Source organism: Clavelina lepadiformis, chromosome 1, assembly GCF_947623445.1.
Source record: "Clavelina lepadiformis chromosome 1, kaClaLepa1.1, whole genome shotgun sequence".
NCBI classification, from domain to species: domain Eukaryota; kingdom Metazoa; phylum Chordata; class Ascidiacea; order Aplousobranchia; family Clavelinidae; genus Clavelina; species Clavelina lepadiformis.
Window position 1 is genome coordinate 8,000,347 of NC_135240.1, and position 21,614 is coordinate 8,021,960.

Consider the following 21,614-nt stretch of genomic DNA (forward strand, 5'->3'; position numbering starts at 1 on the left):
TGTATTGGCCTTTCTCTGATTGTTTTATATTGCTTGTATAAGGATCGGCTATATGGAAGTCCGCACGGTTTTATCATTATGAAAAAAACCTTCATGTTTTTCTTTACACGTATAATGGCTTCTGCTAACACTTTAAAGCTAAGTATAGACCTATATTGAAAGTGAAGGTTAAATTCATCAATTCTCTATTTGCCAATAATTTTACTAGAACTTTTAAATGTACTCATTTGTTTAAAAACATGTTGCTGTGTATTGTTGAATGGAGAGCTCAGGAATGCCTTTATGGTCACCTTTTTCTTTTAACTGCAATGTGTGTTGTTAATGCACAAACAATCGAATCTGAGTCCGAACCTTTGATTTCCAAAGCGTGAGTATCTTACCGCGTACAGTGCACATAAGACAGCATCTTTACGAAATTAAATGTTTTTGTAGAAACAAAGATTTAGCAGAAGATTTTGGCTTGCATCTAGATGCCAAATGTTCAGTTTTTACAGGATACTATGCAATGCACGAGGTCAGATTACTTTTATTATTTGTAGTGTAATTAGAAGATGTCCATTTCACGAATATGCCCGAAACAAATGCAAATTGTACGGGCTCGGTAATATCCTGCTTTAAACTTTGTAATTGGTTTTGGTTAGTACCGAGTTCATTACTGACAATGATACCTTGTTTGTACAGAAGTACATGCAGAGCCACGCCGTGAAAGAATTATCAGTGCAGACGTTGAACGGAACGAGAATTGTTGAACATTTTGTAGGCAAATTGGAAAAGATGTTTAAAAAAAGAAAGAACGCAGTGCAGGTTAGAAATAAGCAAAAAATTGAATTTTATTTAAAGTTGTTTTGCATTTGTCAATAACTAAACGGCTTTATTTCGGTGATGCAGAAATTGGTTGAGGTTGCCGAAGTTGAAAGTGAGAAGTTTAACTGGTCTTCGACACCGGATGCAAATTATAATAATGTCATGTATATCAACAAGAATAATATAAGTGAAGGTAATTTCAATCTTTGTCGAATTATCCGGAATTCTATGCAGTAGAGACTCGATAAACTCAAGTTGATTGGAAAAGCTAAAGTTATGCTTCCGAGTTATTTGAAGTTTTTAAAATTGACAAGGAAGATTCGTGAAAACTATAGACCTAATCGGGGGGTAACTATATAATAAACGACTTTTAACGTTTTTCTTATACATCACCTTTTTTAAAAAACACAAATTTGATCTCAAAGTCGCTTATTCGACGGCAATGGTTATAGCCCATCATAGGTATACTTAAGGTTGACATGAAGCACTGTATTCATCTTGAAAGTTTCTGCGGCCTTACTAGTTCAGTTGATTTATATTTGTTCTAATTTTTGTTACACTTGCTTCTTTCTACAAGTATGCGTGTAAAATTTTTATTATCCTCATGGTGGTGATAACCATACTAGGGTTTACATTATAATTGAGATTGTCACATTAAGTGATGTCGCAATCTATCGAATAAGATCGTCCTTTTTCCGATAGATTTTATGCATATCTTTATTTTTTAGAAGGTTAATGTGACGCAACGAACAAACTCTTTACATGTTTTCAGGTATATGCGAATCAGATGATTTCTTTGAGAATCAGTACAAGGAAGACTCAGCTTTCTATCGCCGCATGGATTTCGAACACAGCCTGAAGTTCAGAACGAAAGTGAATAGAGCAGAGTCCGTTGTTCAAGTGCCCTTTGAAGTGTACAATAGAGGCAAGTTTCCTCCGTAGTTTTACAGCTGTTTTTGGTCCAGTACTTGCTTGCGTGCAGTTAAACGTAAGCACAGCTGAATTAGTTAATATAATGCCAAAACCTTCTATGTTTTCTTTTATTTTTCCTTATTTCTTATGTGCTTGTATACTGCAATTTAGTAGCAAGAACGACGTTTTATGCAGGTTATGCAGGGTTGTCCGGTCTACGTTAAACGGAGGCCCTCAGCAGATGTATGCCTGACTTCCCCGCCACCATTCGCATTACGCTTAGTGCTGGTAGTGGTTATAGCAGCGTTTTATTGACAACTGCATAATACGCTCTCGAGTCATTGGTTGATATTCCACAATATACCGTTTGGGTGAAATATGTTTAACTAGTTAGACTATGGAATCACCCACTTGAACATAGTGCACAGTGTCCTTATTGCAAGTGAATCTTCCGCTCACTCTAAGATACACCGCGCGTTTACTGTCCCTCCCAGACCTCCGTCAGATATCTGACTTTTTCATTGCGGTTGCGTATTCGTAATATTAGATCCCTGACCGACTATTTTCTCAGTCAATCTTCTTTCAATAACATAATTTAAACTCGTGAAATCTTTATTCGATGTTGACTGTAATCGTCTCAGGGGCCAAGTGTTCAATTGCTTAGAAACTGAAACAGTTTCAGTCACAACAATTTATTATTGTATTCAATTATGCCGGCCTGCGTGTCAGTGTACCAATTCCAATACACGAACACCGAAAATGATTGTCAGCTTTCGCAGGAATACAAAACCAACAATATGACGTCATTTACATATAGGTTACTCAAGCTTGAGCTTGACCATTCTATCCAAGTGAGTCAAAGCTGACGAGCTTCCCGGGGGGTTCCCACAGTGATTAACAGCAAGCAAGATCAACGGTGCATTTTTGTAAGCATTTGATAACACTGTACAATTTGCTCACATTACTACAACTGCCGCTGCTTCGTCGACGGATGAGTAAAATACAAAAGTGGGCTGTGCTTGTAGGCAACAGAACAACGTTATAAAGTATAAAGAAAGCGTAAAGTCGGCGGGAATTTTCTTTTACATTATTCAAGCAATAAATTAGCTGCAATGCAAATGTTTGATTCAAGCGCACTTGCTATGTATGGTGAATTTCTGTTTTTACTGTGGTTTGTTGAAACTTTAATATCATTTTATTAAACCAATTGCACCTTTTTTAAAGGCACCACAGTTACAAGAACAGCAGCATGGTCAAAAGTATTAGATGACCAGTTCAAGACGAATATGGCAAACGACCCTTCCTTGAAATGGCAGTATTTCGCTTCACCAACGGGTATTCTGAGAATTTACCCCGGTCTTCAGTGGGACATGCTTCATTGCAACAACCGTCCAAACATGTACGACTGCCGAAAAAAGCAATGGTAAGCATGGTAATTTCAAAAATGGCAAAAGGTATTTCGGTTTAGTTCATGTTGAAATGCTTAAAACTGTATTGTGTAGAAGCCTAGAAGGGAGATTACCTGTCTAGCCAACTAAATAGTGATATATTTTTGCGTTAGGTACATACAGGCAGCTACCTATCCCAAAAATGTGTTGATCCTTCTTGATACGAGCGGAAGCATGATTGGGACCAATCTGTTTGTTGCAGAATATGCCGTGCCCGAAATTTTCAAGTTTTTAGGAGATAACGATTTTTTCAATGTGCTGACAGTATGTATAAATATATTATATACACTATACAGTATATACTAGGTCATCGGTTAGAACCATAAGTGACGCAAGAGTGTTGATGAATATATACGGTTGGCTACCCGACGTATAAAGAATGGCGGTAGGCATACCATGTTAAATTATATATTCTCTAAATAGGCCTATATATCAGAAGTTGTATCGTCCTAAAACCTGCGAGTAAACATATCAATTTAATGTAAAAAACGATTATGTTACAACTTTCTGTGTAGCTCTGAAATAGGACACAGAAATAATTAGGACAAATGACACTTATAATTGTTTTGTGACAGTTTGGCAAAGACGCAAAACCCATAAACAAGTGCTACGGTTTCGAACTGATGCCAGCAAACTGGAAAAATAAAAGGGTGACAGACTGAATTTTTTGCTCAAACTCAGTTTAAATTTTTGTTAATATATAATGAGAAATATTCTAAACAATTTCTAAAATAATTTTAACCTTGCGGTAAATTTAAAGTGCTTTAAAATTATTGTCTCCGTAGACCGTTCTAGAAGATATAAGCAAGATTAAACCATACGGTTATGCTGACTACAACGTCACCCTACATACTGTGCTTGATCTTTTAAAGAAAGTAAGTGCTAAGGAAGTAGGCTACGTTTTAAGGTGGTTTACCGCTTCTTTAATTGCATATATGAAACATTACATTTGAAACATAGGAACTAGATAAAATACAGACATATGGAACTTTTCTATCACATGATATCATCATTTTACCATACTTTGTCAGTCAGAATGTGCTTTACGTAGATTTTGGTCATATTTTAAGGTTAATAGCACATACATTGGTTGTAATCGCTATACTGCATGCACAAGATTTGCATGAAATTCAATTTTAACTTGCAGTTTCGCAGTCAACAAGGAGGGAGTTATTGCGATTTCATGTTACTGATAATTACCGACGGGGCGCCAGAAAATCTTGATCATATTTTTGAAAAATATTACAAAGATAATGATTTTCAGGTATAGAATGAAATTTTTAGTCCATACCATTTGTATGCGAAGATTTTGTTAAGGAACTGTCGTAATTTGAATGCAAAAATCTCTATAATCGATGTGAGCTGTACACACTGTTTTGATTTTCAGTGAATGTAAATGTATTTAGTATATATACTTGTCTATTATGCCCTAATGTTTATAGATAAGAATCTTTCCTTATTTGGTTGGCTACGATAAAAGCAGTCTTTCATCACTTCGTCAAATGGCATGCCATAACAATGGTTATTTTACTCACTTGATGAATCGCGCAAGTGTCCGTTACAGAGTCTTGGTACACTTTTTAAACTGTCTTAGTTTGTTTGATAAAGTTAAAAATGTTTTCAGTTTTTTGATACCGTCTATCATCTATAAATTCTATATAGTGAGTAAAATTACGATTATTTTACTAAGCGTTGTTTTGTTACTACAACTGTACAACTACATTTCACAATTATAATTGTATCAACATACATCCTTTTCAGGAACAAGTTCATATTTTAAATCGGCCGCTTGCATTTCACCAAGATCATCACGTCGCTTGGACCAAAGCTTACTACACTGGAAAACTCGAGAAAGAGGTAGGGTAGGAAGAGGTAAAGAGGTAGTAAAACCACCAACAATGCGGGAAAAATGTCCTTTGACTCTTTGCTCAAGATTATATTTGTTATGCAGAGCTCACATCTCGTTTGTACGATTTCTATGGCCGCCCACAGAAAGATAAACGGGACAGCTACTTTGCTTGGCGTTCTGGCCACAGACATTCCTCTTGATGATATTTTGGAATCTATCCCAATAAACAAGTAAACCCTCGCTGATTTCCAAGCAAGATGAACTATAGACGTTGAATAATAAAAACTTAATAATATAATAAACGCTATATTTATATTTTGTGGTATTGTGCAGTGCGTCTACTTTGTTTCCATTGGTATTCCAAATTCACGGTTTTTTACAGCATTGGAGTCAACGGCTACATATATATGATCACGAACAACGGCCACACCTTAATTCATCCGAGATTTAACCCGCGATACAATGAATTTGGACTGGAAGGATTGAGACCTAATTATGAAGGGTCGGTTTTCAAGATCACAGTTAGGTTCATTTTGTATAAATAAACAAGTTGTATTCGTGTTATTCTGTTTCCAGCATAGATATTGACGATCTGGAAAACAGTCTTGCTGGAAGGCAAGTTCGAGCTGAAATGATTAACAAGACGGGATCTTTAGCAGCTGATAGAATTGTAACACCATTATTTGGCATGGTAATGAGAGTGCTATATAGAGTATAATATAAACAGCTTATTAAAACGTGATTTTTGAAGAACAAAATTCTTTCTCATCCAGAATAGAGTTTTAATTTTAAGTGGAACTTATTATTACGCCCCGATCCGTGAGACTCCTTACTACTTGGCCGCTGTTTTACCATCTGGATACGGGCATACGTCATTAAAATATCCAGAAGTTTTACAAAGACGGTCACATGATGCGAAATACGATGCAAAGTCTTGTGGTGAAGTATGTACTCTCGATATTTGTACTTTTGTAGTTTTTTTAAGTGGATTATTTTTAAGATCTATTTCATACAAAACTTTTGTTTAGGCTTTAAAGCGTTGGATGATCTCTGCAACAAGCATCAGTCGAACTGGTGCAATATGTTCCCTGTTATACAGTGGGATTGGGGTTGCGGAGTCCTGGCGTTACTGTCAGCATATACAGGATAACGTTGGTCCACACGAGATGTCGCAACTGGACATGCTGAAAGCCTTTGTCACTGACAAGCATAACGACACGATTTCATGTAGGAAAAAAAATTGAAATGTTGTTTAACAATTTCGTATTTCTGTAATGTCGGTAATCTAGAAATAGTTACGCGCATCAATTAATTCAAAAATAGATCTGCTTCTGCATTGTATATAACAAATTTAGCTCTGCTTATCATGAATGCATTATCGAACGGCTTTAATTTTTTAAAACAAGTTTTTCCGAGCAGGCGACGAGGAGTTAGTTACAGGAGTTCTTTACGACGCTTACCATATGGCCGTAATACAACCCTTCTGGTCCGAATTCCGCCAATTTCGCAAGACCACGAGGTTTGTTGTCCAGAGCTTTCAACTTTTCTTTGGAGGGCTTTTAGTGAAGGCAGTGTATGAACACGTACCGTGATAATTGTATTGACACGTAACATCGCAATGCATTATAATGTAGTCAATTTTTAAATACGTTCTTTGTATTCAGAGAAGGGGTAATAATGACTTTTGTGATATCGAAAAACGGAGTTTTAATGGAGTATTGGCACGAAGAGACGCAAGGTTTCCACTCGAAAGCTCGGAACACCATTTTTAAGTATAATAGGCTCCTTTCTATAGATTTTTTTTATGGATTCTATGATTCGTGGATTGAAATTGTCATCGACTGTTTGCAGATTCTCAAGGGTAGAGTTTCCAGACGTTTACAGGAGAACGGTGGAGCAACCACCGGATGATTGGTTGTATTCTTTGCCGAACAATAAATCGTCTATGGAACGCGATAGTATCGTAATCGCCGCTACTAAAGCTTTTCGTCTGAATAATGCCGTCCTCGGTGGTACGTATGGGCATGGCGAGCTTGTACAAATGATTCGTGAATTTTATGTTTTGACAGGTTTTATTTTGTATTGTGCACGTCTTAGCATTGCATACGCATAACTATAACATTTATTTTAAATGATTATATCTCCAGGTAAAGTAACTATTATTTTTTCAAATACAGTTGCAGGTTTGCTGTTTAAACACAGCAGATTTAGCGAAAATTTTAACAACTTTGAGGATATGAGCGAAAACTGCGGAAAGGTATCACTTGCCTGAAACTATTTTGTAAACCAAAAATATCATCTACACTATTGAACTGAATCTAGTTAGCAGCCATACGTTATTTGTTTCCTTTCATTTTTTGATAATTAATTTAATAATTAATGCTTTTATATGTAAATGCTTGAAAAATAACAGCAAACATTTATGTACACTAAACACGAAGAAGTATAATTGTTTGTAGAGATATAATAGATTCTTCGACTGTTACTTGATAGATGAAAATGCAATTACTCTTTATGCCGACGATGAAAGTCAAGTAAGACTTACCTTAACGCATGAGTTCTTGTATATCAACGTAGATTAAACTACTTTGTTTAGTAATAATATTTTGTAAACACAATTGGTCTAATTGTGAGATAGTCTTCATTCATTTTCCATAACAACCTCGCTTAAACTTATTTTTATCTTTGCTTAATATATTTTCTCTTCCGTAGGTCGGTCAATACTTGGGATTGATCAATGGCCCAGTTATGAGCAGTTTACTTAAAGAGAAAATTTTCAATGTTGTTGAATTAATGGACTACAATGCTGTTTGCAAAACCCACCCCCCACAAACAAATTCTCCCGCCAGTTACCGCCAATCAGTGAGTCGACTTCCCGCATTTGTGGCAGACAATAAATTGAACTGATGATAAACTGTACCAAAGTTCAACAATTGTTTGTCCAACTAATAAAAATTGTTGACTAGAAAATGTATACTTTTAACAACTGCAAAAATATGAATAATTAAAATACAAATTTTTTAATGGAGATTCTTTGTTTTTCAGCAAATTTATGTTATTTGGAAATACGTCACGGGAGTAATCATGCACATTCTTCAGTAAGATTTTGTTTTCAGAAGAGATTGCTGTTGTATATTTCGCCTATTTGATAGCCTACGTAACTATACGTTAGGTTATAGTCTTGGAGGCGAACCTCTGCCAAGCGTGGCAAGCGAGCTTTGTTTGTGAACTCGAATGTACACGCATGCATGCTCATTTGCATATACAGATTGCTCGCACACCCGTTTGCGTGCTTTCTCATTTGCATATGAAAAGGAATGTATGAATGCATGCTTGCACGTGTGCAAATGTGACTGGATAAGTGGAGTTTGTACATACACTTTACCGCTCGATACATGAGTGCGTTACGCGCCAGGCATAGAAAGGCCATAACACGTACAGTATAGATGTAGCCTAATCTATATAGGTCTATGGACGTAACCTTATATGTTATACGTGTGTGATCGAGGCGTGCGATTATTCACAAATGCATGTGCGTTTGGGTGCACAAACACGCATCTTATAGTCACACTCCTAAAAGCGAATTTCTACTTTTTTGCAAAAGAAAGATTTACACTCTTTGAATAGCACGTAATGCTTTACGCCGGTACATGAACACTACCACAAAAGCCGCCATACACTCCTTTTTGCAAAATCATCCTTATCTTAGATTGACAGGTAACCTTGATTGACACATGTTGGTAATTGGTATGCACCCGGTCCATGTAACAGGTTTGCCATCACAAGCCTAAATGCATGTAACACAAGAAAGTTACTGTATTAAGCTTACTAATTATTTCCGAGATCTTTTGTTGTTAAATAGTTCACAGGTTAATTTGGCAGCTGGCAGCTGGCTCTCCAGATTTTTCCCCTCACCACCACCACCAACCCGGATCCCGACAACAATAAAGTGGAAAACCAGGTAAAAGTTACACCGTTTAACAACAATTGAAAACATCAATTCGTCATGCACAATATTATTTAGGTCATGCCAACGAAAGTTCGAAGTGGCCCTTGTCAACAGGAGCAAAGTGCCTTACGTTGGAGTGGAGTTATGCGATGATCATTGTAGGCCTACGCCAGGGTAATACAACCTAGTCTCAATTTTACAGCTTAACCTGGTGTAGTGTAGTATATATTATATGCTGTGTTTTTGTATAAAGATTTTATGCACTCAGCTCTGATTAATAGCCTGTAGACGTAAGTAACTTGGCGCAAATTCGCAGGGAATTTGGAATTTATTCGGTAAAAAAGACCAACATGTTTTTGGTGGCACTTCTGAAACAACCTTATCCACTAATTTCGCTTGAAACCACTAACCTTGCTGCAGGAGAAGAAGTTACTCATATCCTTTCCGCTTTACGTGTTGAATTTGTCTAACAGCTTAACGTTGAAACCATTTCCTGACATATTAACGAATTATTGGAATGTTTGTGTGATTTTTGTCTGTAGCTAATGAGTGTTCCGATATATGACCTTAACTTTAAGCTGATTATACATTCTGAAAAAGAAAGTTGTGAAAAACTACGCACTCCTAAACCAAGAAAAAGCCCAACAGGATGCAAAATTGGTAACATACAAGTAAGTTTTGGAAGTATAACGTCATTTTTTGATAAGCTCTTTTAAGTTTTTATCTTTTGTTATTTCTTTCAGGAAACAGAAAAAGGCTTTCCTTGCAGTTCAGCTTCTAGGATATCTCTTACCTTTAGGAAAATGATGAATTTCCAGGACATAGGATTATACTGTTGTGCTTGGATCTTGTGCCTAACTTTCCTCATGTTGATGGTTTAATTGTTTTGGTGTGTGCTTGGTTGTGTAAAGACTCTCTGTGCATTATATACCACTCTCGACTTGTATTTAATAAGCTTTAAAAAATGTGTTGCAGGAAAAAGAATCATAAGCCCACACGAATTAAAGGAATCAACTTTCAACTGCTATCTGCAGATATCTGAGATATCTGAGATATCTGAGATATCTGCAACAGTTACGACAATGTTATCGGTCAAGAGTTCAACTGAAAATGTGGAATTTTCATATTTTTGTAGCAATGTTTTTCGTTCAAAGAATAAATAGTTGATTTCTTAAATGTTATACATACTTGTTTTCTGTTTCGATAAAAGGAAACAATGCTTATAATTTTTGGAGAAAATGGTATCATCGAATTCCTCGAGATAATCTCTAACCTAGAGTGTACTGCGTTCATGGTAGCTTCTTCTTTGTGTGGAGTAGATGGTTCTTGAGAGTGGGAACAAAAACCTCCTATTGTAGGGCAGGTGTGCAGAGGCTGGTGCGGCAGATGCACAGCTCATCTGTCTTAACTTGTTATTTAGACTTAATTTACCTGCCGAATTAATGATCTAACTCTGTGGTTGCGTGCGGTTAGAATTCTCTATAACCTCTTGTCAGCCGAAAGCTCTTACGTTATTACAGATACAGTTTATCAGAAACGGTCCTTTTATTGTAGGAACTGTACAGGTTCCGAATATTACACACAATCACAAACTTAGTAATTCACCGTTTAAAACAGGTCTAAAGAATTGCAATTAACACGACTAACGTAATACGTTCGTACGACTCTGTATCTCTCTGTCTGAGCGGTTATTCGCGTAGAAGTTTGAGCTTATAACAGCGTGGAGCGAATAGAAATATTCGACACAAAATACACGAACATTTTAGAACGTGCGAACGATAAAAATAAAGCGTTGGCAATGGGGATTACATTCAGTTAAAACTAGGGCGTTTTGAAATCACCTGGTAACGTACTAAATGGCATTTTCACATGAAGTTATTTAGAGCAAGTTTCCAAATATTAAACGACAATTGCAGTGTTATCAATAAACAAAACTTCAATCAATAACTGGCAAACACTTTGCCAAGAATGATATAATGATATTAAAAATGCCACCCAGGCCACTACAGGTGTTTGTTAGCCAGCTGACCAGGTTTTCATCCATTGTTGTCAAACCACGGTTCCCACAAGGATGGCGGTATGTGGGACAAGATGTTATGACGTGATCTGCAGCCTGCTCTACTGAACCACACTCACAGGCCGCAGATAGAGTCATACCCCATTTGTGCTTAGTTGAGCGGAAGAGGCCAACGCCAGTTCGAAGGCGATTGAGCTTCATCGAAGCACACCTGGGAAAATGCATTCCCGGTGGCGATGTGCTAGAGACAGTGTGGCTCTCTTGCGGCGAAGCTCAGATGGGTGGATACCTGCTAGGACAAACAGGTTTTCTGTTGATGTGGGGTGCAGGCATCCAGTCACTAAATGCAGAGCAACGTAGAACGTAGCTCCCAGTATCTATGAGACGAGTGTGAGCACTACGACACCAAGCTGGTGTGTACTGTGTAGTACTCGGCGGCAGAGTGGACCAAAGCCAGGGTAGCTGTGCGAAGTGTTGTACCTCCAGCATCCCAGCTAGATCTTGCCAGTCGTCTCAAAAACCCAGCGCGTGTAGTTAGTTTTTTTGCGAAGTGACTCCAGGTGTCGACGAAACGTGAGTGCCCTATCCAGCTTTATGCCGAGGTATGTTGGTACGGCAGTGAAAGGGAGAGGACGTCCATCAACAGTGATGTTGACCTCACGTTGTGCCTCCTGGTTGTACAGGTGGAAGTCAGCCGTCACCTTTTTGGTTACACTGAGCTTCAGCTTCCATTTCTGTAGATAAGTGGATATGGTTACCCTATCCTGGGTTAGGGACCCCTCCAACTCCTGCCAGTTTTCTGCTCTATGCATAATTGCCAAATCATCAGCGTAAGCAAACTTTTTGGCAATTGTTTCTGGCAGGTCGTGCGTATAGATGTTGAAAAGGAGGGGAGCCAGGACTGATCCCTGTGGGACACCATTTCGCAGGCGTCGTAATCTGCTTTTTGTGCCATCACCGGTGGTGAGGGTGAAACAGCGATTTCGGACAAGTTCCATGATTAGAGAAACCATGTGTCTGTCCGGCAGTAGGCGCAAAATCTTGCAGGTGAGGCCGCGATGCCAAACGCTATTGTAGGCAGCTGTGAGATCGACAAACACAGCACCTGCTTTTTTCTTAGCCGAGATCCTCTATCGCAGTGGTCCCCAACCCCCGGTCCGCGGACCAGTACCGGTCCGTAGGTCAGTTGGTACCGGTCCGCACAGGGTACTGTTAATTAGTGTGGGAACCCCTTTTGTTGCGACAACGAAGCAACGGAATAACCTGGACGTTAGCAAGACACTTCGAGTGTCATTATCTCCTATTATCCCCAGATGGAATCGTCTCGTTGCAGAGAAACAAGCTCAGGGTTCTCATTGATTTAACGATGGATTGAAAATTTTGCAAATTTAAATCACTTGATATTCGTTTTAATTCAATTTCAATTTCATTTTGAATGCATGTTCAAATACAAGAAAATTAAAAAAAATCTGCGTCTCCCCCACCCTTTTAGTGGGTCGCGGTAGAATTATCAAACGTAGACCGGTCCGCGGAGACAAAAAGGTTGGGGACCACTGCTCTATCGGCTTCATAGGCTTTGGGATGGCAACCACAGCTTTTTTCCAGATTTTCGAGAGCTTGAGTGTGTGTAAACAGGAAGACAAGAACTTGTTTAGCCAGGACTTTAAAGCAGCTCCGGCATAGATAATTAGCTCCGGGCAAATTGAAACAGGGCCTGGAGCTTTCCCAGACTTTAGCAGCTGGAGGGCGCTAGCAAACTCTTCTGGAGTAAAATCTCCAGAGATTGTTTTACCAGAAGGTGTAGGGATCCTCCAGAGCTCAGCCACCTCATTGTTAACAAGGTAGGCTGATTTGCGCTCTTTCGCTCCATAGACCCCATTCTTTACCAACTGTGAGGCAATACAGTTGGCAGAGATGAGGCATTGGCGATGCGTTTGTCTGGACCTGCCAGTCAGGTTGTTGATTGTGTTCCATGCCAGTCGACTGGAGTGCGTGAAGTCGATGGTGTTGACAGCCTCTGTCCAGCGCTCTCTTCGTTTTTCATCGAGTCGAGCATGCAATGCAGAAGCGGCTGATTTTGATGCCTCGCCCTGCTGAGCCTTCAGAAAAGTCTGGAAGAGGCTCTCACACTCCGCATCCCAACACGGTTTATAGTTATTTGTACGACCGCGTGGGATTGATCGCTTGGCTGCTTTAACGATGGCAGAACTGAAGTCCTGGTAAGCCTCATCTATCAAGGCCCGTATCCGGAGGTAGAAGGTCCTGGGCGAGCTCGTTGGTAGTGCGACTATAGGCTATAGTTCCCAATTGGCCTTGCGGAAGTTCCAACGCTTATATGGCTCACTTGGAACTGGGAGAATAGTTCTCGGAGTCATAATAAGCGAGGGTCGATGTTGGGACCTTGGAAACTTATCTGAAACTTTCATTACGTGAAGCTACATGCAATCTATTTTTGAATTAGAATCAGAGAATTTAGCAAGTAGGGCTTTAGTAGGCTACATGCAGCTTTCGATATTCGGACTTTAAGAAGACGCGCAAAACAACTGAATTAATACAAGCCTATTTTGTATAAGTCTTAATCTGGCTCCATTTGCTCTGCGTCTGTTAACCGCCTGTAATGACTACAGTCAGTCATTTGGGGCGTTGATTATGTTAAGCTAAACGATTTGTGTTGTAGTTGTAACAATATTCATTAAAACAAACAAATACTCATTTCAAAAAATACAATGAAAATAGAAAGTTTGTTACAATCAATATCATTGTTAAACTATATATCTTTCTGTGTGAAACATAAAGATGCTGCTCCATACTGGATCCTACTACCTATACTAGATATCTATGATTCATTTTTACCCAAGCATACTTTGTTTCCAGTTTTTAAGTGAAGTATTTAGATAGGGATGTCCCCTTTCCAAATTTATTTTTACAGTACAAAATTGCTGTAGGTCACTGGTCTGCTACGACTGCTGGTCATTGTGACAGTATTTAGGAATTAACATAGTTTACCTGCGATTAGGAAAATTATTATTTTATTTTACTGTAAAATATTAATTTACGCTAGTTTCGACCTTGATTGTACCGGGATATCCAGAGCTGGGCAACCAAAAGAGCGTTGTTCACGTTCTCGATCGTCAATGAAAAATCGTCAATTGTTCGTGATTTCCCTTTTCTAACAGAAAAAGAAGGTTTTTTGCCCCCCCTCCGCCCTTCTTAACCATTCAAAGATAATTTCACTCCGGTGCATTTTCGAAAACCCGTCGCATTCATATGACTGTATGATGCCATAGTGTAAAGTGTGGCATCACCTGCAGTCAGATCGGGCTTGGCAGAATTCGGCGTGTGCAGGTGTACAACGGCCAGTAAAGTTTGTACCTATTCTATCTTTCCTCAGTGTATTTTGCACCTAACAGTTTGTAACTGGGCTTGGCCCGCTTAGATTTATCACTCGATCTCCGGCTATATCTGTGGGCTGGATAAATTTTCTTCTATTTTGATTGAAGTTCGGGCAATAGTGACGGCTCAAAGGATGAACCCAGCATTGCTTATTTGTCACGAATCGATGATTCTAAAGATTTTTCACGGTGCTATGATAGGCTGGTGTCTTTTCTTCGTGTCTAGGCCTAGTCTTTAGTGTTGGTGGGATTGGATTGGACTCGTCCGCCACCCTTTAAAGACTCACCTTTAAAGCATACTATACCCATGGTCGAATATAAGCTAATAAGCTGCATAAATCTTTCGTTTGTGGCCCCTTCTTAAACGACAACAGCATAGGAACGTAGTTGCTTACATAGTGGTAGTTTACTTAAAGTTTATTTTAGGTGTGCAGCTGCCATGAAATACAGACCAGATTGCAGGCTGGAAAATGCCTCTGCATCATGTCAACTTTAAACAAAAATGTTGAAAAAGGAAATGTTCACTTTAGCTCATCCGTTTCTCTCTTTCTAATATGAGAAAGAGCATAAAGTCTCTTTTTTAAGGATTACACATAATTTATTAACAAAAAAACTCGGCCTACAGGCTTTGTGTACAACCTACCAGACTGTAGAGAACACCTGGTGCAACCAGCGAACCCAGGTGATAGCCGTCCCAGTCACCCCAACTTTAGTCACCCTATACCCTCGAGATTGCGACAAAAAGTGCCATTCTTTCCAGTCCGGCCCCCAGGCTTCGCATTTCGCCTAGCCCTCATTGCAGTCTGAAAAATGCACCAGGTGCATCATTTTGCACTGCGAGTTCAGTCGTTCTGCACAAGACAATGTCTGAACCTGGCCCGGAATGATGAGTACGCAATAGTGACTGACTAATTTAGTCATGCAATGATTTTCTCAGTCTGAAGATAAATATTTCACTACCATGCTTATATTGTAATGACATAATTATCCAACAAAATCTGTTTATTACATTGTTTTGTTGCTTGATTGCTAGTGAAGCCGGCTTTTTGCAATACGTGATATTCTTATCTAGACCTGAAGTTGTGTAGATTAAAAGAAATGGATGTTAAGTCTTCAAAACCACCTGTTGCTACGGGCTTGCCTATGTCCAGGGTGAAAATTATTATGAAAAGTTCTCCGGATGTTGACCACATCAGTCCAGATGCATTGTTTGCCATGACCAAGGCCACGGTAATTTTTAGTTGATCTAGTAAAGTCTGGTTTTCCAATGAACACATCCACGTCAGACTTTTTTAAAGTTTTTGCATGCTTAATTCAGTGATTGAATTCAAAGTTATAGCAATGAATTTAGTATATGCAACTTTAATATTCGGTAATTATTATCACTTATTCCTCATTTAAGTTGTCATATACCAGTAATCCGGTGTACTTATAGTTTGCAACCAGATGACGTCACAATTTGAGTAGCTGGGGTCTAGTATACGAAGGCATCCTGTGGTTGTGCACTTCTGTACAAGTTTGAGAATTTTAGTTGTTTTTGTGGCTAAAATGTACGTTTTATTGTTTTATTCTCTGTATTATTTATCAATTGACTTACATTATGCAAATACATTTTTAGGAATTATTTGTTGCTCATTTGTCAAATGAAACCTTCAAAAACAATGACAAAAAAGGTATTGAGTATTGTGAACTGGCAAATGTGGTCAATAACGATGATATTTTTGGCTTTTTACAAGGTATGCAGAATACAAGTAGTATATACTCATTGTACTGTTGTGTGTTGATAATTTTTAAAATCAATTGCATAACACAGAAGTGTAAAAAGTATCTATACTATATGTATGTTATATATGACAAATATTACATTTATAAGTATTTGTAACTGTGCAATAATGCAAATATTTGAAATTTTTGTAAATTGTTTTTTAACTTAACGCTATAGTGCTTTAAGTTAACAATTCTCGTTAAGCGTTGTTTTATCTTTTCTTTCAGAAGTGATACCTCACAAGATAACCGTCCGAGAATATTGGAAGCTCATTGGAAAAGTAGATGAAGATGACGACAGTGAGAAAAGTAGTAGCGAGAGCGAATGATGCTTGATCTTGTTGAAAGCTTTGCTCAGCAACTTCACGACTGAACTTTAAATTAATGTTTTTGACAACTCAAGTGGATTGGAAGCATGAGTGAGGAGCATGGTCCATATTTGACATTATGGCTGAATGAAACACTCCCAGTTAATTCCGATAGTTTTAAAATTTCTTTAAATCCTAAACCTTTTGGTTTTTTGTTAATGTATATGAATATACATGTACTGTTGAGCATTGTATACAATACATTCAAGTATTTACAATAGTTTTGAAGCCATTGATAGTTGTTTTAAATAGCTGAGAATTTTTCATTTTAGAAAATGAAAGCTGAAAATGTTTTGCTGACAAAATAGTGGAATGTTAACGTAATCTCTTGACCACACACTTCAACGTTGTATTTGTTTTATTTTTTATAATGAAAACATAAAGACTTCGAATTACTTTTACCAAACTTCTGCTTTTCAATATTTCTAGCGTTAGGTGGTTAAATGCATTGTGCAACTACATTCGTTTTTATAAGTAATTGGAGGCTATTTTTATTCAATTATTCTTTAAAGTATTGACTTGTGATATGAATATGTGTTATTTGGTTGTTTTATTACATGATTTGATTGCAAATCACTGAATGCTGCAATCTCACAAGTTGAGAACTGAAAATTAAAAAATACCCTGGTTATTTTATGCATTTTACTGTCTGTTATTGTGGTTTCAAAAGGGTAGTCGTTTTTTTTTCTTTAGAACAAATTTCAGTACCAAACACTGCTGTTGATAAATTGCTTTTATAATAGTACTAGGCTTGTGAACATGGAAAAGAAAAAAGCAAACTTTTCTAAGAATGTATTCCGAAGCAATCATGCATCAGAATTGTTGAAGAAATTAAATAGGTGAAGAAATTGTTTTAACAACAAACTTAAACACATTTCTTTGTACATATATCATTAATTACTACAGTGCGTTACCAGCTTCTGTTGCATTTTTGACAAACCTCTCTGTTTCAGTGATAGAAATTCAGGAAATGAACTTTGCGATATCAGTATCACTGTAGCAAGCCATGAATTTCCTTTGCACAAAAGTGTGGTCTGTGGGTTTTCTGATTTCTTCAAAAACATATTCTTGTCAGAGGTAGGTTGTAGTATGCAATGGATATTTTTAACTGAACAAGGTTGGAGGTAATAAAATGGCTAGCAGCACTTGTAAAAAACGGTGAATATTTACATCAACAGATGAAAGAAAAGCACGAGAAAACTGCCTGCATAAATGGAATTAGCGTTGACACAATGGAAACCATTTTAAGCTTTATCTACACCTCGGAGATTACAATCACCAACTACAATGTCTATGATGTGCTGGCCGCTGCAGATTACATGCAAATTCCAAGTAGGTTTGTTTTGTGATGCAACATCACGCTTACTGGAGACTAGGAAAAGCTGTACAGTATCTGGTTAAGGTATATTATGTGCTTGATACACTACACACATTTTTCCTCTTTTATGTTTTGTGATTTAGATGATTGTTTATTGAAAAGTTTTTAAATATTAACTCATTTATTTCTTCTCATGTTTTAAAACTGCGTACATTTCTACCAGACATTAAGGAATATTGTCGGACATTTCTACGTCAAAATATTAATGTTGACAATTGTTTGAGCTTACGAGCATATGCTTTGGCATCAAATGACGTGGAACTTATTGGAAAAGCGGAATCTTTTATTTGTGACAATTTTGCATCTGTTTGTAAAGAAGATTTGCTCAGAGATTCCACATATGATGATTTCACTACTCTATTGCAGTTAAAAGATAAGAAGGTAGTTTTGTTAGAGATGCATTGTTACATTAAAAGCTGACAGGGTGGTTTCGTTTATATCATGGGACGGTGAGATTATTTCAAACCTTTTGTTTTGTGGTTAATTAAATTGTGTCTTCAGTTTTTATGGATCGGTATTTAAAATATATCCCTGTCTTAAGTGTAACTACACAGTAAACATTTGAAAACGATTTTAAGAACTGTATGTATTAAACAGGTATCAGAAGAGGTGATTTATCATGCTATGATTGGTTGGATAGAATATGATGACACGGAGAGAAAGCAATACCTGAATAAACTGCTTCTGATTATTAATTTTGACAAATTGTCAAACGAATTTTTGCAAGATGTTGTTTCAAAGCAGGTAACATCTATGAGTAACTTTAAAACAGGTTTTCATCAAATCAAATGGGAAAGTGTCACTGAAATTGATTCATGTCAAGCATGTCAAGACGTTAACTTTTGTAATTTTTTGTAGGTCTATGTAATGAATTCTCTGGAATGTTCTAACATGATAGTTCACGCACTGCTTGCGAAGGCCAACAAGCCAAATATTCAACAAAATAATACAGACTCAGTTGTTGTGCAACCATCACAACAAGCAGTTCAAGAATTTAATATTCCTTGTGGCAGTCAAATTCAGGTATCTACAGCCCCAAAACTTCCACTTCGATTCTACGAAAACCCTGCGATCATCCGTCCTTCACCTCAACCAAGTACCTCAATCACTCCTGAATCAAACACGAAACCAAATGCAGAATCAAGTACCCAAGCCCAGCTGAAGCTTCTGCAAGATAAGCATCAGAAGCTTGCCCAACAACACCAACAGCTTCTGCAGAAACAGCACGTGAAAGCAGTAGCCCAATCTCAAGGTGAGTGAGATAAACTTATAAAATACATGTATCATCATCAGAGCAGTTCCAACAGAGTTCCCTATCTCTTCAGGATCAGTGAAGAAATTTCTTGTCATGGGAGGTGCTGGTCATGAGAAAAGCGTTGTCAAATTTGATTTTGGGATTGAATCTACTTGTGTCACAGCGGTATTTTATTAACATATTTCCAAGAAAATGCTTGTACTTTTTATTACTTCTTGGAAATATGGCAACCAATTAACACTGTTTAGTAACTCTAACAGTTAACTATACATAAGACACAATGTTCTGTGTAAGCACAACGAGACATTAAAGGGAAATAATTCTGATGAAAACTGAACATGTTAAATTAAAGCTTTCTTTCACATGAGTTCCAGATTAACCAACTTTATTTCCAGTACAAAGGATAATTATTGTTTTTTTTTTCAAACTTGTTTTTGTAATTTTTAGTCCATGAAGGTTGGTCGTTCGGGGGCAGCAGCAGCTCGTCTCAACCAGCAGGTGTACATAATGGGTGGACAGACAAATAAAGTGGAAAAATTGAATCTTCAAGGAGCATCGCAATGGACTTCCGTGTCGAACATGATGAAAATAAGACGATATGTTTCAGCCGCTGTTCTCGGAGGTACGTTCGGTCACTTCAAATCACTGGCTTTCACTTTTCATGTTAACCTTTGAAAAATTTTTCTTAACTTCAGGTTTCATTTACGCGTACGGAGGAATGTCATCGGCTAACGGTGCACAAGTAAGTGGTGAAAAATACGATCATAACAAGGACACCTGGGAGAAAGGACAAAACATGCAAGAACCGAGAGCTGGCCACGCTTTAGTTGCTGGACAAGGTAGTACACTTGAAATAATCCATCGTTTCGTTTTTGATTTTCTGGGCGGACTTTTTGCATTGTAGTAGTGCCATTTTCTTACTCCGAGTTTGTCTTGTTCATTGGTCAGGTCAGCTTTGTGCTGTTGGTGGCTGGAGAGGAAGACTAGACAGTCGCACAGTTCTTGATTCCATTGAATTCATGGATGTTCGATGTAGCGGTGGTTCGTCTCACGACGGAGCTTTACTCACCGAAAGAGAAGATTTAGCAGCTGTCTTCTTGAACTCGAAAATTTATACGATTGGTTTGCTGCTTTTTAGATAAAACATTGCACGAAGTGATAAAAAATAAAGATAAAACCGTTAAAGCATCTTGCATTAAACTTCAATAAACCTACAACAACTTAGTCTACTTTCATTCTCTGTTTTAGGTGGCTGTGATGCTGACGATAACATACTTTCATCTGTTGAGTGTTACGACGTCCGCCGCATGATGGCGCAAGAGGTGGCGCCAATGCACCACGAGCGGAGTGGTCACAGTGCTTGCGTCGTTGGAGGCAAAATCTACGTCTTTGGAGGAGGGTACGATTGATTAAAAAAATAAAACCGTCATACCAGATCGCATTTGATTAGTTTTGTTAGTGATAACTTGTTCTCTGGGAAGTTTCTGTTATCTTAAAAGGAATAACATGTCTTAACTTTTTGATATTTAGAAGTAACACCATCGAAGTATACGACCCCTTGCAAGACCGCTGGACCATACAACGTTATTTTGGCGATGATCGGAAATTTGCCTGTGTTGTCCCTATATTGTAAAATTTTTATAACGTCTTGCTTAGTCCAATACTCCAAGCGTAATGTGCATTCTTTAAAATACGATTTTTCTTGTAATTATGCTGCAGTTCATTCGAACACGGTTTGTTTTTAAATATTGTCACCCATTTTCGTGTAAAAATTTTTAATTAGCTCTTTTGTGAAGTGGATTGCAATTTTATTCTTAGATGTGCTTGCTGCTGTTTTAACCGTTATGTTTATTACTTTAACCGCACTTTGACTAAGTCATGCAATACATGTTATGTGCATTAATCGCTCCATTAGCTCCACGATGTACGTGGTTTTGTATTATAAGTTCATCTATTTTGTTTAATTTTATTGTCTGTGCTTTGATTTTGGGTGTAAATAACTTCTCCAGGTTGTTGTATGATATAGCGGAGTATTTGCCCCGGGGCGCTGAAAAGTCTTTGGATGTTTCAAACTTCTCAATTCCCGTCGCTCGAGCCCCGAATACTGAGCTTGCCTTTGCGCACTGTCGGATCAGTTTATTATGTTTTCGTTGTTTACCTGCACATGTGTGCTTGTCATTGATTTCAGAAACGAACTAAAACTTATTGACCGCATCATTCATGCAATGACGTTCGTTCTCGATGTTGGGTTATACCCGAAAATAATTGATACTTTTCGTACCGGTAAATTGATTAAAACAGGATAACTTACTTTGAACGGATATGTGGGATTATTTTAACGAATCATTTGTGTGTTTTTCTGAAAAAAGTAAAAAATACCTTAAAACGTTTAGTCGCAAAGCAAGTGTAGCCTGTATAATTATGTACAATGGCGTTCGATGCCATACTTGTAAGTTCAGGCAATAATTACAGAACATG

At 37.8% G+C, this 21,614-nt stretch overlaps 3 protein-coding genes across 5 annotated transcripts; all 3 read left to right on the forward strand.

Annotated features, from left to right (window-relative positions):
* Positions 1-212: 212 nt before the first annotated feature.
* Positions 213-9,988, forward strand: LOC143444558 (voltage-dependent calcium channel subunit alpha-2/delta-3-like). 2 transcript variants are annotated; one of them, XM_076943581.1, is made up of 30 exons: positions 213-367; positions 433-514; positions 682-804; positions 889-997; positions 1,577-1,729; positions 2,941-3,139; positions 3,278-3,428; positions 3,740-3,814; positions 3,950-4,039; positions 4,312-4,428; positions 4,607-4,735; positions 4,926-5,021; positions 5,116-5,243; positions 5,396-5,515; positions 5,590-5,704; positions 5,787-5,957; positions 6,042-6,240; positions 6,433-6,532; positions 6,678-6,785; positions 6,865-7,025; positions 7,191-7,270; positions 7,473-7,547; positions 7,726-7,875; positions 8,059-8,111; positions 8,876-8,974; positions 9,038-9,136; positions 9,279-9,396; positions 9,550-9,633; positions 9,706-9,851; positions 9,938-9,988. In XM_076943581.1, the coding sequence occupies exons 1-29, from the start codon at positions 240-242 to the stop codon at positions 9,841-9,843; spliced, it is 3,450 nt and encodes a 1,149-aa protein (XP_076799696.1). In that variant the 5' UTR covers positions 213-239; the 3' UTR covers positions 9,844-9,851; positions 9,938-9,988. The 2 variants fall into 2 exon arrangements, with proteins under 2 accessions (XP_076799696.1, XP_076799697.1); XM_076943582.1 differs by lacking the exon at positions 9,938-9,988 and having other exon boundaries at positions 9,706-9,852.
* Positions 9,989-15,366: 5,378 nt separating this feature from the next.
* LOC143461919 (chromatin accessibility complex protein 1-like) lies at positions 15,367-16,503 on the forward strand. Its single transcript, XM_076959865.1, has 3 exons — positions 15,367-15,601; positions 15,990-16,107; positions 16,364-16,503. Exons 1-3 carry the CDS (start codon positions 15,470-15,472, stop codon positions 16,462-16,464), a joined length of 351 nt encoding a protein of 116 aa, XP_076815980.1. The 5' UTR covers positions 15,367-15,469; the 3' UTR covers positions 16,465-16,503.
* A 702-nt stretch (positions 16,504-17,205) lies between these two features.
* LOC143461904 (kelch-like protein 23) lies at positions 17,206-21,453 on the forward strand. Of its 2 annotated transcripts, none has more exons than XM_076959844.1 (12): positions 17,206-17,342; positions 17,457-17,580; positions 17,682-17,835; positions 18,045-18,262; positions 18,479-18,625; positions 18,740-19,133; positions 19,207-19,301; positions 19,584-19,758; positions 19,832-19,975; positions 20,085-20,258; positions 20,385-20,535; positions 20,667-21,453. In XM_076959844.1, the coding sequence occupies exons 1-12, from the start codon at positions 17,263-17,265 to the stop codon at positions 20,767-20,769; spliced, it is 1,959 nt and encodes a 652-aa protein (XP_076815959.1). In that variant the 5' UTR covers positions 17,206-17,262; the 3' UTR covers positions 20,770-21,453. The 2 variants fall into 2 exon arrangements, with proteins under 2 accessions (XP_076815959.1, XP_076815968.1); XM_076959853.1 differs by having other exon boundaries at positions 19,213-19,301.
* The last annotated feature ends 161 nt before the right edge of the window (positions 21,454-21,614 follow it).